The 18,610-nt window shown below is 43.9% G+C and overlaps 1 protein-coding gene across 4 annotated transcripts in view; it reads left to right on the top strand.

The window, feature by feature from the left end:
- LOC146868589 (uncharacterized) overlaps positions 1-18,610 on the top strand; it is a 1,503,661-nt gene that overhangs the window by 597,243 nt on the left and 887,808 nt on the right. For all 4 annotated transcript variants that reach the window (XM_085611695.1, XM_085611716.1, XM_085611705.1 and 1 more), the window contains 2 exons: positions 5,920-5,964; positions 18,464-18,583. In XM_085611695.1, the coding sequence (XP_085467821.1) occupies positions 5,920-5,964; positions 18,464-18,583 (165 nt within the window). The remainder of the gene's footprint in view (positions 1-5,919; positions 5,965-18,463; positions 18,584-18,610) is intronic.

The following is an 18,610-nucleotide window of genomic DNA, read 5'->3' on the forward strand; positions in this document are numbered from 1 at the left end:
GCCAGAATACTATACAAGCCACCGACATTATCCGCCACTGCTATGTGGATAATGTTTAACTTCGTAGGTCCGCTGCACCGCCTTAGCAAAACCAGTTTGGAAGCCTCTTCCCAGATGTAATGACTGCTAACTTCCATGACATGTCAGCAGGTGTGCAAGAATTGTGTGAAGAGCAAATACTGGAGACTCATCGCTACTCCTATCGAACACCGAGCTGCGGATGAAACGAGCCCGTTGATCTCCTTCCCCCTCGGTAATTTTGCTTCAAACAAGTTCCCTTGAGTTGGTTGTGATTTATTTGAAGCAGACATGCTGCACTACTTGTGTCCTCCTCCCATGTTAGCTCAGGGATCCATGCAGACCTGAACATTGTTTACAGTTGTCGCATAGTGTTAATGGATCAGAGGTGTCTAATATTGTGTGCCTTTACACCGTGGTTGTTTCTCCTTTAAGGGGAGAAAGTGTGACTGTTTTTTTTGGTGTTTTTCTTTTGCTCCGTTTAAGAAAGACACAAGTCTCTTTTTTTGTTGGAACTGAAAATGCCACTAAGCATATATTTCATAATTTGCACTTTGTGTACTTGGCTGGCGCTCACCACTGAGCGCCCTCTGACGTGACGCTCTGGGTAATTACAGAAGTGACATGAACATGACAATCTTACAAGTCTGCGCTAGTGCGGCTGAAGGCGACACCTGTAGAGTCCTACAGTAAGGTGCAATACAAGCTTCTATCTCAAACACCAACATAAATGACACGAAAAATAGTCTGCGTTTTCTTTTGACAGTGTTACTCCATTACACTATTGAAAACATATAAAAACAATGGAATTTTCTTTACCCTCAGTGTTTCTCAATTGAAACCAGATCCCTTGTGTTTGTCCCTCCTTCCATCCTGTTATTAAAAATGCCTTTAAAACGCTTTAGCAGTAGCTTCACCAGCGCTTCTATGTTTGTCGGCTGTTTTGTATCTTTCATTCTGATATGTACAGTCTGTACTGTGTGTTGGCAAAACATGTCTTGTAGACAGTTTGTTAATAAATTAGGTGAAATATTACAAGCATAAGCTTTGAAACTAATTTACCCTGTCCATCGTTTTGTACCAGAGGTTGTACCTGTAGGTGTCTGAGGTAAAATGGACAGAATGGATATCTAATCCCCAGTGTTTCTGTTCATTTGTCGTTTAGCGCGGTATGTGAGAGAGAGATATGAGAGGTCTTCGCTTTCCTACCACTAATGCACAAGTCTGTGTGCAAGAGGCCGAGGAAGTGCGTGCATGCGTATCTGCAACTCCAGGAGTCAGACATGTAGTTTCAGGAGACCTTGGCTGCAGTTTCACCCGCCTGGCACTTGGGTTTCTTGTCTGTGTTTCTTGTCTGTGTGACTACTCCGCCTCCCTGCAGGGAGTTGCTCCTCTTGGGGCTTTAATATGCAGGCAGAGGGGACCCCGCTGGCAGTGAAGGGGCGCCAGTCATGTGTGTACACAGACTTCTTTGTTCACAGGATCTCAGACAGGGGCGCTCTGCTTAGAGGCACCGTTTGTCACACTTTCACCAACATGCTCTAAATGTCCTCACACACCAGGCCCAGCTAGAAAGTAGCGCTGTAGTGTGCGCCAATGAGGACGCAGCAAGTGTGTGGGGCGCATAGATTGTCTTCTTTCTTTTACTTCCCCAGCCCCGGGGAGAGGGCTGCTCTTGTGTCCCTTTTCTCGCCCGTAGGTCTTCCTTTACTAACAGAAGTGTCTGTGCAGAAGAGAAGTACTAGTAAAACTTAAAATAAGCGTTTGCAATGCAATCGGTCTCGCTTTTGGGACATTTGAAGTATTTAGCATTAGCAATGCAGTCGGAACACTTCAGGGGGCTGTGGACGATAGGGATGTTCACTGTTGAATTAGAAAGTTGAGGAAGGGCACCCCCAGGGGCTGCAGAAAGTAGGGCACTATTGTTTGCCCACACATGACCACACTTGCCCGTAACAGCAGAGACGAAAAATGCCTCTTTGCAATAGGTCTATCACTACAACACCAAAGCCCATGTCCAGAATATCTGCTAGTAGCAAAGCCCCCTTCCTCCCGATAAGGTCTCTCATCTTGCAGCCAATACTCACCGAAGGCAGCATAGGGGATCGGTGCATAGTAACAACCAGAGTGCATGGCACGTGATATCACAAGAGTTTTAACCATAGAGATAATTTAGACTGTCTCCTTTAGAAGGACTCAAGCAATTTCTCCTGCAGGCTTGTGTATAAAGAAATGTATCTCGGCAGCCATTTTTGGATGGGTGATGTGGGTGAATATACAAGGCGAAATATTATACAATTGCATTTTTGACAGTGGGGAAAAAAGACAATATATTTGAAAGAATAGTTTTGAATCCATACAAAATAGATACATTATAACAAAATGAGGAAAAAATAAAGGCTTGTTCACATGACTCTATTGTTGCCACGCCCCTGCACTGGACAGTGTACACCTCCCCAAATTGCGACCCAAGCACTCTTGGCTCCTGCCATGCTAAAATTACTGGAGCGCTTAACGCCCTCCATTTTTCTAACCCGACCCTGATGAGGTAGTGAAAAATATGTAGTCTACTTGTGTCCCCCCTCCCCATTGCTGCTCTCAGATAGCGATGGGCAATCGGTGCCGGATTTCCAATATTGCTGACACATGCCTCAAGCAGAATCTGCATGTTCCCCATATTGGTGCGGGAGCCTACCAAGCCAAGATTCCCCCCCCACGTAACCCGGGAGGCCCCCACTTTAATACAGAGGCAGGGCAGTTGTAGTAATCGGAAACAATTGCAGCCGCATAATGAGTAATGTAGTTAAGAGCAGAAAGGAGGGTGGTAGGATGGAACGGCTGGTGGTAAGTGATGGCTCTAAAGGTAGCATCGGGTGTGTTCCTGCAATGCAAAATTCGAGAGCGGCAACATCGAAACATAAAACAGTTTCCAAATGCATGCAAGCTTCCGTCTTCACAGTAACAATAAAACCATATGACCGGCAGCACGTACTGTTCCAGTTCATGCCACAGCTGTGGCATCCCCTCTTTCTCTTAGCTTACTTTAAAAAACAAGCATTGGCACACACGCTCATATTGCCTGAGACACTGACACACGCACAAACTAAGTAACAAAAAGCTCTGACTGACCAAACACTGAATGTCGTTCGCACAAGGTCGCGCTATATAAAACTTTGTAAATAAACACGACTGACACATGCACTATCTGGTGCATATAAGAACATACACATTCACTGATGCAGCAATACAAACACTGCCTGAAACACACACACTTCAAAAACACTGTCTGACACTCACTCTCTCCTTCAAAAACACTTCCTGGCACGCACTTCTTACACATTCTCGAGAACACAAACACTCGCCCACAAAAACTGACTGCGAGTCAAGAGAAAAGACACAAGGGAGATTTAAAATAAGACATCAGCATGCAACCCCGGGCATTTAGAAGAACTTTAACACTGCAGGCAGCTGATAACGCGCTGCCGCTTACACTAACCAGGCCAGAATGACAATAAGGAAACAGCATGCGCCGTGCTGACACTCTCTCCTTCAAAAACACTTCCTGGCACGTACTTACACATTCTCGAGGACACAAACACTCGACCACAAAAACTGACTGCGAGTCAAGAGAAAAGACGCAAGAGAGATTTAAAATAAGACAGCAGCATGCAATCCCGACATTTAGAAGAACTTAACAACACTGCGGTCAGCTGATAACGCACTGCCGCTTGCTTACACTAAACAAGCCGGAATGATAATAAGTAAACAGTGTGCGCCGCGGTCTAGCCGGAATGACAAAAAAATGTCCTCACCCTCTAATTAAAGGAGATAGTAACACGCCACAAGTAAAGCATCAAGTCCCAGTGGGTGGAGCTAAAAGCGGACAGAGCGGCAACAAGGAGGGATTTAAAAGCCCCCTTCACAATAGAAAAACTGCGTTTAGCATAAGCTATGATGCAAGCCAATGGAAAGAAGGGGCGGGGCTTCAAGTCCCCTTCGGAATCCGTATTGATTCCAAGAGGGCATGCGCGCTGCTAACGCCAGGTGAGACCTAAACAGTGAAAGCATGTATAATGAACCCCCAACCACTCAATGCTGAACACAGAGTAAACTTTTCAACACATATCCCGTTTCCTCGGATTTAATAGCACATCATTTTATTTGATCAAACACTAAGCCAATGTCCGTTGAAATTCGAGGAGGTTTTTGATGTTAGACAATTACATCATTGACATTAGACCACAAAACTGCCACTTTATATGCCTTTTCCTGATACTGCTGTCTCTCTGGATGTGCTGCTATTTCTTTGCTGTTCGTTATTCCCTTTACTTTTAGCCATTCTGCTATACAGCATGGCTAAAACATATAGACAAAGCCAACAGCTCTCCTGTAGTAATGTGTTGCATAGCTAAACACTTAGAAGATCCCAAAGGCGAGACCTATTGGCTATGCCAATGCTTGTTTTGTTGGGTGAGGCGGCCGACTTTGGTGTAATTTCGTATTCTGCATCCGTATCTTCTAAAAAACTTATATTAGTTCTGCTGAGCTTATCATTGATGTTGACGTCTGCCATTCTGGTGATGTTACACGGAAGGGTGTTGCTTGTTCGTTACACGTTTAATGTTTTTGATATGTGCCTGTGCTCCACTATGGGCTCTCATTACATCACTCAGTGGGTCATTACTCTACACTTGCATCTGCACTAAAGACATCTGTTCTACTGCATGTGTTGAAGATAGCTGTGAGCAAGACCCGGGTTGTAATCCTGGCGTCTTCAATTGACCACTTTGTCCTCCTCGACATCCGGTTTCTCAGAAGACAAAAATTGGCAGTGTTTGCAAAATCCAGTTATTGCTATAACATTTTAAATGCAGCTATTAAGCGCCTATATAAAACTTGTTGTTTAAATCTCAGTATGACCATTCATTGCTTTCAGAACATTAATATGTCTAATTATATTACCGGGAATTTGGAGTCGTCTTGATACAAAAAAGCTGCCCTTTGTTTCTACGAGTGTCGTTTTTTAACACCGAAAAGCAGGTTCATGTGGTTTTCTCGCAGTTTGTAGCTTACGCCACTGTCTAGGAATTGTCACTCATCTACCAGCATGGAATCAAAGCAAACATTGTATGAATGCAGAATGCTTCCTTTCAAGTAGTTGTCAAAGCAAATTAAAATATTTTTTATAGGAGTTGTTGGTCCAGATCTGGCTACAGAATGATAATTGAATTGCCCCAGATTGGCAGTTTCAGACTAGAAACAGTGGTTTACCTGTATCACCTCACCTCCTACACTCCCTCTATTGACATAGCAATTTTGTTTCTGACTTGGGCTTAAAGGTGATTTTCCCATCTGAGCTTTACAGATAGTCTCATCTACCGCTCTCCTAAGGAAAGCTCTTTATGCGACTTAAGCGAGCTGCCTGTTGAACCACTGCAGAGTGACCACCTTCCAGTGTGATTCACAGCAGGTGGTTTGAGTGTAGATCAAAGTGCAGTGTCTATTTTCACAGACTGGAACCCCCTCAAGTTCTGTAGCTGAATATTTCTTTCGTTCTTTTGATTGGATGCCTCGGGAGCAATCAGCAGTAGTCACACAGGTGAACATTGTGATGTAACAGGTATAGAGCATCTGTTTCCCTGGAAACAACCCTGTTGCAGTTCTGCATCTCCTTTCACGGCGCTGATAGATAGGTAGGCTTCCTGGCCACAGCACCTGTCTCAGAGGGAGTCATTCCTCCCACCCTGTCCTATTACATGAGCTGACCTGGGGGTAGGGGAGTATTTGGTCTGGGCATGCCCTGACCTAGGCAGGGAAAGTGCAGTCAGTGACAGGAAGCAGGGCCCTGGGGACAGACGTGGACCCGCTCTTGATTTATGGTGTTGTTTCTTGTCTTTCCAGGGCTGCCCCGGCAGAAGAGGGCCTATGGGACCGAAAGGCGACAAGGTAAGATTTACCAACAACGTGGGGTTTTGAGAGAAAGGAGGGCTGAGGGTGGAGAGCTGGCAGGGAACGGTGTCTTATTTGTATTCTGAGATCATAGGCAGCGACGTCCATTCCCTGTATTCCAACAGTTGCTGCACAAGGGGTTCCCCTGCAGTGCACTATAGTATTGATGCTATCTGGGAGCCCTTATATGCGTTATTAACCCTCATCGCAAACATTTAAGTTAGTTCTTGTGGTAATTAGATTGTTTAGTTCAGGGAATAAACATGTCCTCGCCACAGTGCAGCCTGTAGCAACTTTAACAAGCATTTGCAATGCAATAGTTCTCGCATTAATTACATTTTGAGCTATTGACGATGCAAATGAGAATGTTTGTTAGAACTTTTTTTCTCAAAAAGTATTGTAGCAATAGCATAATTAATAAAAAAAATCCATGAATCAAGGAAAGGGTGCAGTACCTTTGCCTGTTACTTTATATATATGTGGGCCTCTATTAATCGAATAAAGTACTGCTCCTTCGATACTGAAGAATACAACTCTTGCCCAGGACCGGGACCAGGCCTGCCTTATTTATTCGCAAGCAACTGGGCTCGCTGATACACACAGAAAGCACAGTAGAGCTTAGCCTGCTACTGCTGTTGTCTTGCTCAAACTCGCTCAAATCCATGATGCAAACACTGAAATTCGGTGCGCAGGTTGGAGGAGGACTTAACACTGTGCAGGCACAAGAAAAGACTGCAGAAAGCCATTCGCCTAATGCAGCGCTTTAGCGTAAGATTTTCAAATCACAGCGTGCCGTGATTGATACAAAGTAAATAAATGGAAAAGAAGTGCGATGGCAGTCCGCCTTTATTCTTTATTTATTTACTTTTGTATCAATCGCAGCACGCCACACTTTAGCTCAAGATGTTTAAAACTAAAGCACTGCATGCTTCCATTGCTACAAAAGTTAATAAATGGAAAACAAATATGGCGTCCGCCTGCCTTTTCTATTTCTTGACATTTGTAGCAATGGCGGCAAGTCACGCTTTAGCTTCGGATGTTTAAAGCTAAAGCGCAGTGTGCCGAAATTGCTACAAAAGTAAATACATGGAAAAGAAATGCAGTGTCTGTCCGTGCAGCATGTCCTGCCTGCTTCAGTAAGACATTACCGAACTAAGTAGTGCTTACTAACTGTTAATGAAACCTAACAAGTAAAGACAGATGTAAGAAGGGCTGTACTCATAGGAGGTAACAACAGAAGAGAGGGAGGTACGAACGAGGGACTATTGAGCCTATTTACGAATCAAAAGCCGTAATTTACACAGGACAGTAGGAGGAGCAAATTGAAAAGATGGTTGGAAAATGGGCGTAGCTTTAAGTCCATACCTCAATACAGCATGTCTCGAAGAGACAGCGCAAGCACTGCCTAGGCGAGATCTAAAAATCGGTGCAGTACGGCGCACCGTACAACTCCGCAATGTGTTTCCTTTCTCCTCTACTGACGACAGCTGGCAGGAAAGGAAGGCGGTTTACTTCCTGCATGCAAATCCAACCAATCCTGGAGCTCCTTGGTTGGAGCAGGGTAATCCAGCACTCAGTTTGAGTCTGGGGGCCTGTGCCTGCAATCCCTTAGCTGTTTTACAGCACTGGGATTGCAGGCTCTAAAGTGTGCATGACAGATTGGCTGGCTGTAGACAGTCGGCTAATGTATCATGCGCACTGAGCACTTGAAGCAGTCATTCTGCAATGTGCAGGAATCTGTCTGCCCTTCCCCCACCATCATGCTTGTGCTAGCGCAGCCAACGGCACACAGAATAGTAAAATGGTAATGAGCATTGTATTATTCTGTGCGTACCTGCCGCACTCGCAATAGGCGGGGTGATGCTCCTCCACCCTAACGGAGGAGCCGCCGCTCCCACAAACATATACAGGGGAGCAATGCGAGGTCCTTTATTACTGTAAGTGTTGGTAAACACAAGGGTTTGAACTGCCTTTCCGACAGGGATAGGGCCATTCATCATGTCTAAATACATCATCGTCAGAGTGGAAAACACCTGCAATCTAATCCTGTCACTGCCTGCAGGGAGAGACTGGAGTCTGCCGTCACCGTCTTACTGTCTGCACTCAGCATAGCAATCTCTGTGCTGCATAGCACTGCCTGCTGATACCTCCACAATATCACTGTCTGTACTGGACATCATTGGAGGCTGCCCCATCACCATATCACTGCCTGCACTGGAGAGTATTGGAGGCTGCCCCACACCGTATCACTGCCTGTACCGGAGTGTATTGGAGGCTGCCCCCTCACCGTATCACTGTCTGTACCGGACAGCATTGGCAACTGCCCCCTCACTGTATCACTGTCTGTACTGGAGAGTATTGGAAGCTGCCTCATCATTGATTACTGCCTGTACAGACAGCGTTGGAGACTGCTCCCTCACCATACCACTGTTTGAACCGGAAACCTCTGGGGGCTGGCTTTCAGTGTATCACTGTCAGTACCGGAAAGGGCTGGAGGCTGCACTCTCACCATATCACTGTCTGTACCGGACAGCATTGAAGGCTGCCTCCTCACTGTATCACTGTCTCTACCGAAAACCACTGGAGGCTGCCCCTCTCCATATCACTGTCTTACAGGACACCACTGGCGACTGCCTCTCACCATATCACTGTCTGTACGGGCATTGGAGGCAGCCTCTCACTGTCTATACCAAACACCACTGGATGCTGCCCCTCACCGTATCACTGTCTATAACAGCCAGCACTGGAGACTACCTATCACTGTATCACTGTCTGTACTCAACAGCATTGGAGGCTGTCTCCTCACATATCACTGTCTGTACCAGACACCATTGGAGGCTGTCCCCTCACCGAATCCTAGCCTGTAACGGCCAGGACTGCAGACTGCCCCGTTCCATATCACAGTCTGTACCAGATAAAATTGGAGACTGCCCTTCTCCCCATATCACTGTTGATACCGGAAAACTTTGGAGGCTGCCCCCTGACCGTATCACTGTCTGTACCCAACACCATTTGAGGCTGCCCCCTCACTGTATCACTGTCTGTACAGGACAGCACTGGTGGCTGCCTCCTTATTGCATCACTGTCTGTTCAGGACAGCATTGGAGGCTGCTCCCTCACCGTATCACTGTCTGTACCAGACAGCATTGGAGACTGGCCCCTCAGTGTATCACTGTCTGTACCAGACAGCATTAGAGGCTGCCTCTCACTATATAACTGCCTGTACTGGACCACATTGGAGGCTGCCCCCTCTCCGTATCAGTGTCTGCACCAGACAGCATTGGAGGCTGCCCCCTCAACTTGTCACTGTCTATACCAGACAGCATTAGAGGCTGCCTCTCACCATATCACTGTCTGTACTGAGCACCACTGGAGGCTGGCCCTCACTGTATTACTGTCTGTCGGACATCACTGGAGGCTCTCTCTCACCATATCACTGTCTATACCGGACCACACTGGAGGCTGCCCCTCACTGTATCACTGTCTATATTGGATGGCACTGGAGGCTGCCTCTCACCGTATCACTGTCTATACCAAACACCACTGGAGGCTGCCCATCACCATATCACTGTCTATATAGGACAGCACTGGTAGCTGCCTCTCACCATATCACTGTCTATACCGGACACCACTGGAGACTGCCTCTCACCATATCACTGTGTATACCAAACATCCCTGGAGGCTGTACTGGAGAGTATTGGAAGCTGCCCCTCACTGAATCGCTGCCTGTACCGGACACCAATGGAGGCTGCCCCTCTCCGTATCGCTCTCTATACCCGTCAGCACTGCAGGCTGCCCTTCATCATTTCACTGTATATGCAGGACACCACTGGAGACTGTCCTTCACTGTATCACTGTTTATACCGGACAAATCTGGAGGCTGTCCCACACGATATCAGTCTATACCGGACAGCACTGGAGTCTGTCCTTCACCATATCATTGTGTATAAAGGACAGTACTGGGGACTGACACTCACCATATATCTGTCTGTACCGGACTGAATTGGAGCCTGCCCCTCACGATATCACTGTATATACCAGACAGGTCTGGAGGCTGCCCCTCACCATATCATTATCAATACAGAATGTCTCCAGAAGCTGACCCTTGCCATATTGTATGTGCACTGGAATTTACCCTGCACCATATTAATAACTATAAAGAACAGTACTGGAGGCTGTCTGTCTCTCTTTACCTGTCTGGATAAGACATAGGCTGCCACCGGTCCCTATCACCCCAAGCACTGAGCCTACCAGTCACTTTATTACTATCAATACAGGATTGCATTGAGGGCTGCCTATCACTATATTTCTTGGTACAAAGGATAACACACTCTGATGCCCTTCTCCAAACTGCCCTTTATACAAGATAGCACTAATTGCTATCAGTACTTAATTTTAGCCCGTGGATTCCGGTGCTCGGCACCGGCACTTAATTGCTAACGCTTGCACTTATGACAGCTGCCACATGGTGGTACTGTTTGCGTAATTTAAAACAAACAAAGAAACAGTTGTTTACTAATTTAATATACATTGTAAACAACTAATACCTACCTCCCAAGCCATTGTTATAGCTTTGGGGGCCTCGAGCAGTCTGAATTGTCACACTTGTAGCAGTGTGATCGTTATGAGTTGTGTAGGTACTGCCACTGGCAGTGCTGACAGTGACAATGTGTGGTGCAAGCTGCTGTGGCCTCCTGACTAGGACTCTGGCACTTATTTGTTTTACAAATTAAGAACTGACAATTTGCTATACTCTATTGGTTATCAAAGAGGAAGCCCCACCGTCCCTCAAGACTACTTACTAAGGTTTCTTGAACAAGTATTGAGATGCTGGTCAGTGGGATTTGAGGACTTGATTCTGTTGGCCTGATCAGCTCGTGGCCCGACCAGTATTTTCCCTTCCTCTCAAGTAGAGGTCAGAACAGACTTAAACTTGTGTTGAGTTTGTTTTCAGTATCTGCTGTCCGAATGCTGGTCAAACTCTGTTTACCTCTAAACCGGTTAACCTGCCATCGGTGTAGAGCAAAACACACAAGATGATGGACAGAATGTTGCACATTGGCAAAACATTCACCCCCAGTCACAGATCTGGGTTTAATCCATCGTTATTTTGCTCACCACGCCACATTAGTTCAGACATGGCCATATGAAAATCAGTCTTGATCCTGTGCCTCATGGGAACAGTCCAGCCCGAACTGCCAAGCCATGTCTTCCCTGGACCGGAATCAAGCATCCTAGGACCGGTTTCGGGGTTTCACCCCTCTTCAGCCAGGATAGCTTGACTCCAGTGGTGTAGTTAGCACGGGACCCACGTCTGGGCATACCCTTCCCACTTAGGGCGAACAGCAAAACACACAAGATGATGGACGGAATGTTGCACGTTGGCAAAACATTCACCTCCAGTCACAGATCTGGGTTTAATCCGTCGTTATTTTGCTCACCACACCACCCCAGTTCAGAAATGGCCATATGCAAATCAGTCTTGACCCTGTGCCTCATGGGAGCAGTCCAGCCCGAACTGCCAAGCCATGTCTTCCCTGGACCGGAATCAAGCATCCTAGGACCGGTTTCGGGGTTTCACCCCTCTTCAGCCATTCTAGCTTGACTCCAGTGGCGTAGTGAGCACGGGACCCACGTCTGGGCATACCCTTCCCCTATAGGGTGAACAACAAAACACACAAGATGATGGACGGAATGTCGCACTTTGGCAAAAATTCCCCCCCAGTCACAAATCTGGGTTTAATCCATCATTATTTTGCTCACCACGCCACATTAGTTCAGACATGGCCATATGAAAATCAGTCTTGATCCTGTGCCTCATGGGAACAGTCCAGCCCGAACTGCCAAGCCATGTCTTCCCTGGACCGGAATCAAGCATCCTAGGACCGGTTTTGGGGTTTCACCCCTCTGCAGCCAGGATAGCTTGACTCCAGTAGCGTAGTGAGCATGGGACCCACGTCTGGGCATACCCTTCCCACATAGGGTGAACAGCAAAACACACAAGATGATGGACGGAATGTTGCACATTGGCAAAACATTCACCCCCAGTCACAGATCTGGGTTTAATCCATTGTTATTTTGCTCACCACGCCACCCCAGTTCAGACATGGCCATGAGGTGAATGTATGACATTGTTCTGCATTCTGTCCATCAACAGTTTTTTTGCATTTGTCACCCCGAGTGGGAAGGGTATGCCTAGACGTGGGTCCCTTGCTCTCCATGCCACTGGAATCAAGCTATCCTGGCTGAAGAGAGGTGAAACCCCGAAACCGGTCCTAGGATGCTTGTTTCCAGTCCAGGGAGGACCTGGCTTGGCAGTCTATGAGCGCATGTGCGGCTTCTGCCTCCTTTAAGTGATATCGTATGCCATGATTGGTCGCTCTGTATGAGAAATTAATTGCCTTATGGTTGCTGAAGTCCGTTCGTCTTTCCTGAATGGATGTGCTCCAAATTAATGTGACTACACCTGTCGGACTGAATATGCTGTATACCAGTTAGAATGCACTTGTCATCTTAAATACATTGGGAGTACCAAATTGCCAGTTTTTAACCGAATACTACAGCACTTACATGCAATTGTGAATTCGGAGCCTAATTACCCGGTTGCCCGGCACTTTGAGGCCGTACATGAAAATAGAGTTAATGATCTCCGATACTCTGTGATTGGGTCAGTTCCTCCTTCCTATCGGGGTGGCAACAGGGAGAGAAAATTAAGACAGTTGGAGTCATCTTTTATTTTAATACTTGACACTCGAATGCCAAATGGATTGAACACCAGTGAGGACCTACATAACTTTTTATAATCTAGTTGATTGTAGTTTCCTCCTGCCACTATGGCACAATTCTCAGGTGTTTTCTTAAAGACCTCGCTCACTGTCCCGATCAGTTGTCGCAACATATAATATGAAACATTAACCTATTTTTACCCCTTTCTGAACCTTGGTATTTTTCTTCTTAGAAATGTCCTTTTTCTTTTTAGATGAATTTTAAAATCATTATTGTGGCACTAACATTTTGCACTGACATCGTATGCTTGGTACTTGATGTATATGAAACATTAGCACTTTAATATTATATTTATTATAATTGAAATTGCGACCTCTTGCATAGCACTACCATCAAGTGTGTTTTTATTGTCTATTAGGGTTATGTCTTATATAGTTATCTGCACATAGCACTTTTTTCTGCACTGTTTTGCACACGTTTTTAAAGAGCATTGATCATATTCTTATTATGGTGTCAAGCAATACTGTATTTTTTAAACATTCCGAAATATGATATTGGGTTTTAGTGATTTTTTTATGGGAGTATAGCAATGATGGTTATTTGGACGATTGTGTTTGTTGATCAACTGTAATGTTCTATGTGACATGATTCATGGGGCACTTGCCCATGATTCTAGAATTCCTCATATTCTTTTACTCAACAGAAAATAATTTTTGCTTACATTTTGACAGGGATTCTTTTATTTGCACACTGGATAGGACTTAATTTTCAACCGTGATTATAGTGACCAATGTTGCTTTATTTAAAATCAGTGCAAGCTTATTTTCTGCTTTAAAGTCTACTTCTACTCAGTGTAATTATATTTTACCAAATGGTAATTATTCTTGTGTAACTCACAATCGATATACATTGCTTGGCATTTTTTCTCTCATTTTGCTCTTTTGTGAATGTGTGCACACGTTTATAGTATTTTATTTCTGTTTATGTTCACTGCTTACCAATCCTGTGACCTGATTGGCCACACTAAATTTAAAAATGGTGACCCGTCACCAGCGCGTCAGGTGATCAAGATCGCTTCGGCGATCGAAACGCGTCTGGGATGGACACTTGTCTGCACAACTATGGTGAAAATGCATTAAAATCCATGGAGCTGTGACCCTGCGTCTTGAAGATTTTCTGTGTGTTGGTGGTCCGTACCTGTGTTACTTTCTCTCCGTGCGACGTGGAGAGAAACAGTATTAGCTTTTTTCATATATACATATATATATATCCCAAAGAACTCCGCTACTGCCTCTTCACGACAACGGATACGGACCACAGTTTGGTGCAGAAAATATATTTATTTCAAATTCACAATGCCGCCATGACGCGTTTCAGCCCGACCTTGGGCCTTGATCACATACATACATACACACATATATATGTGTGTGTGTATATATATATATATATATATATATATATATATATATATATATATATATATAGGAATCTCATATTCCTTCTGCCGCTTCTTTTCACCTGCAAACAGGAGACGGTACCAATCTGTATGTTCCTCGGGATTTTTATTTTATTTTCATTTCATTCAAAAGTGTTCTGTGCTCATAGGGTCTGGCCGACGCATTTTGGCAAAAAAGCCTTCTACTGAGCCATTAAGTTATCATTGTTTAGAGTGTCCATTTAAAGGGATTCTTCCCTCCATTTTCTGGTCCCTCTCCCAATTAAAAATCAAACTCCAACCTCCCTACAGTCATACACTTCTGGTAAAGTACTGTTTGTTACAGACTCACTTTCCAAAATCATTGGAGAATAATCACCATATGTAAACCTTATTATTGGAAATATTAACTTATATTGCTTATTTGTTTTTACACTTTCCTTTTTTTTTGTTTAATTACATTTAATTTAATCTCATTTTCATTTTCATTTTCTTGGGTGTGAAGTATCCATCTCTTTTCCTCTTTATCCCCCAACTTTTCTATCAACAATAGAATTCATTTAGATTTTCACATGAAGAGCAAACGGGAAACATTTGTGCTCATAGAATTAATCCCAAACATTGATTCTTCCTGTCTCTTCTTGTAATTAAAAATCTTAGAAACAGCTGTTCCTCAAAAGAAGACGTGCAACAAATGCTTGACAAAAGTACAACCTATTCATGCAGGAGATGTGCAAAAAGAGCATATCCATACAAATCCAGATTTTCTCCTCATGTCTTCCCTTCTTGAACCATATATCCTAAAATTTGAGATTTAAAATCCTGAAAAGATTTTTGGTGTGTGTTCTTTAACACCATAATATGATTCAAGGAAAGTGCTTAACTTTCATGTATCAAAAGCAACAGATAAAGTGCAGAAAGTGCCTCACGGTATCACTGGTATATTGTAAAGTGCATTGCGTTAGCAGCAGAATGTTCTTAAAGTGCATTGTTATAGCAGCATGATCTAATTTAAGAATGGTGCAGGAAATTAATCTGACCCAACATCACTAGAGTGTTTTATAGAGTGCATTGTTTTAGCAGCAATATATTCTTTAAATGTGTTTTTCTCGCAACATGATCTATTGTGAGAAAAGTGCAATTCAAGCTCAACCAAGAGACGATCCCACACTTATCACAGTTAAAAAGTGGTAAAGAAGTGTACAGGGGAGTGTGTAAAAGAGCTATATCCGGAACAATCAATGTAGAAATTTATAGATGTACATGCAATTCAGATTCCTTATTCAAACCCCATGGAATCTCAGTTCCTATTGACAGTATCCATCGGGATTCACATCTTCTCAATGCTAGTTCATGATCTCCTCCCCTGGATTTAATTCCTATGTGTTGTATCCCATAGTAACAAAGTGTACCTTTGTCTCCTCTATGTTCTTCCCAGGTATGTTTTGCAACCATATAGCTATAGTCGCAATTGGCAATTACTCTTAAATGCTGAAGTATGCAAAGTTTCAATTTGTTTACAGTGCTTCTGATGTATTTTTTACCACAGCCACATTCCAGTATGTACACCACTTGTGTAGTCTCACAATGGATCCATTCTTTGATCTGTTTTGCACTGGCGTCTGATGTTTTAAAAGTTGTCACATTCCGACCAATTTGGCACGCCTTCCATTTCTGGCTTCTATAAAAGCCCAGTTTCTTTAGCCAGTTATTTGATTCATTTCTTTGTTTTACAGAGTGGCTTTGTATCAACATGGCCCCTAATGAGGCTGTCTTTTTATATGTAATATTGGCAAGGTTCAAAATCTCATGCTTCAAATCTTATTCCTTCCTAAAAATATTCCAGTAGGTGTTTGTTTTTTCATTTCTCTCTGTCTGCTTAAAGTCAATTATATATCGTGTGGCTTTTTCTTTCTCTGCCTTATTAGGATTTTTCAGAATCAGCAATTGATCCCTATTTCTGGATCTAGCTCTTAGTGAGGCATCTTCAATTACACTGACTGGATATCCCCGCCGTCTGACTCTCTCAAACATCTTCTCCACTTCTGGTTCAAATTCCTCTATTTCGTAGCAATTTCTACATGCTCTTGGAAATTCTCTATATCGAACACTCCATTTCAATGCTTTCAGATGGGCACTGTTGGCAAATAAAATACAATTTCAGTTAGTTGGCTTCCGATGTAATTCAGTGCACATGTTTCTTTTTTCGAAAAACTTTAGTGTCCAAGAAGTACATTTTGACATTGCTTGTCTCATAAGTGAATTGTAATTTCTGAGGATTGTCATTCAGTGATTTACATTTTTTTAATCAACTCCTCCTCACCTCCTTCCCATTTTAAAAACAAGTAATCAATTAAGCGGACCCATAAAATCACCTTTCTAAGGACCTCATTGTTCTTCTTGGTCCACACGGTCTCTGCTTCCCAGTGCCCCATCATTACTTAGCATATGTTAGGGCAAATGATGTACCCATTGCTGTTTCTTGTTTCTGAATATAAAACTTTTCATCAAAAAGGATGACATTGATTAAACAGAATTCCATGACACACATATATATGTCTATAAGTTCCACTTTACTTCAGTACCGGCTGACCCTCTCTTCATAGGTGCAGTTTTAGACATGAATCACATAAATGGATTTCCTTCTACTCAGAACATCATGGATATTCAGGCGATAAATCTAAGATTTCCACATGTCAGATGGTGGATGAAGCCCTAGCACGCTTGTCTGCGACATCCCTGTCTCCAACACCAATGGAGTCAATGTCTCCGCTCAGGTGCACGTCCGACATTCAATTTAGTCATATACAGGTGCAGGCTATTGTGGTAATGGGGCAGCCTCACTGGGCTGCCAGTACAGGCCTTTGGTCTATGACAGAGTGGAGTCTGCATATAAATATGCTGGAGCTGCAGGCAGTCAGCCACGCCAAGAGGGAGTTTCTCCATTCCATACCAGGGAGCACCATTCAGATCCTGTTGTACATCAACACCACTTTTAATTATATGTACTGCCAGGGCAGTGTGGGGTCGTGTTTTTTTATTTTCTTTAGATGCGATTTGCCTGTGGCAGAAGATACAGCTAAATAGAATTTTCTTGGCCGTGACCCATCTGCCAGACTCTCTCAGCATGAAAGAGGCATCCTCAGTCATCTCTCACTGGAGGAATCACCAAGTGATGGGAGATGATCTTCTCCAGATTGGGGTATTCAACTATGCATCTCTTAAAAACAGGAATGCCCTCAGTTTTGTGTCACACTTTTCCCTTTAAATGGTTTTCTGTGAGGCTTCTTTTAGTTCAGCTGGTACCAGGGTCCATTGTATAGGTCTCCACTGATTATGCTTTTGCCGAAAGTCCTGCTAAAGGTAGTGAAGGGTGCGGAACAACGGATTCTAATCACCTTATTGGGCAGTTAGCATTTAGGTACCTCCTCCTCTCTGGCACAGGATGGTCTTACTCTCACAGTAGAACTCACAGGTCCTCCACCCAATCCCCAAATGCTGTGGCTGCGAACTTCTTGGAGATTGAGGTGGACCATCTGGAGTCCTTTTGCCTCCTTAATGACATTGGAGTTATCTTTTTTTCTGCCAGGAAACCTGCTTTGAAATCCATTTCCTGTGGAATGTAAGAAATATGTGCATTGGTGTGGATCGGAAGTCTTGGATTCCTTTAACTAACACCTTTTTGACCTCCTGCATTTCACATTGTCTCTTGCACAGTAGGGGCTGGCAGTGGCTATAGCCAAGGGTTACCAACTGACTTGTTGGCATTTATCTGTATATTCATCAGAAATATTATTACCTAAGGTAAGTAACCTTTACTTTATTTGGATATTTCCAATATAAATTGTATATCAATGTACAAACTTATGAAAACTGCTCACATCCCAGCAGTAAATACCTTTCTTTGACATACATAGATTTTCATAATAGAAACTGTTTTAAAGACTATGTTGGTACAATGTGAACATATTAACCAGTGTTGGTTACATCAGGCACAATGCGACATAAGGTAACATAATGGACAGTTCATCGCCCCTCACGCTTGAAAATTTCTACCCATACACATGCTCGGAGTGTGCCATTCAGTAAAGTGCATGTAGTATAAGGAGGTTTGGCAGCATTATGCCAACCACTCTTCACATAACTGAAATCCCAAAACAGTAGTATAAGGTATTGCTTCCTAACAAAAGTTTGTGTGTACCGTAGCTACACTCAGTCACATGGTGCACATGCTACTTTAGCTTGCTGACCAACTAGCAACACTTATGGCTTACCAGACCAAGGAAGAGTTGAGGATCTCTCTAGTTTCCTGACAGAGGGTTTTTCTCTTCCTAGGGTTATCCAGGAGTGATGGGACGTACAGGTCAGACCGGTAATCCTGGTCCCCCAGGCCCACCTGGTCTGCCAACTATTGTGATTTGGAGAAATACTAAGGAGGACTGGCTGGCATTCTCGGTAAGTCTGTTGTGTAAGATTTGATTC

The sequence above is a fragment of the Triturus cristatus genome, chromosome 1_2 (genome assembly GCF_964204655.1).
Source record: "Triturus cristatus chromosome 1_2, aTriCri1.1, whole genome shotgun sequence".
Lineage (NCBI taxonomy): Eukaryota > Metazoa > Chordata > Amphibia > Caudata > Salamandridae > Triturus > Triturus cristatus.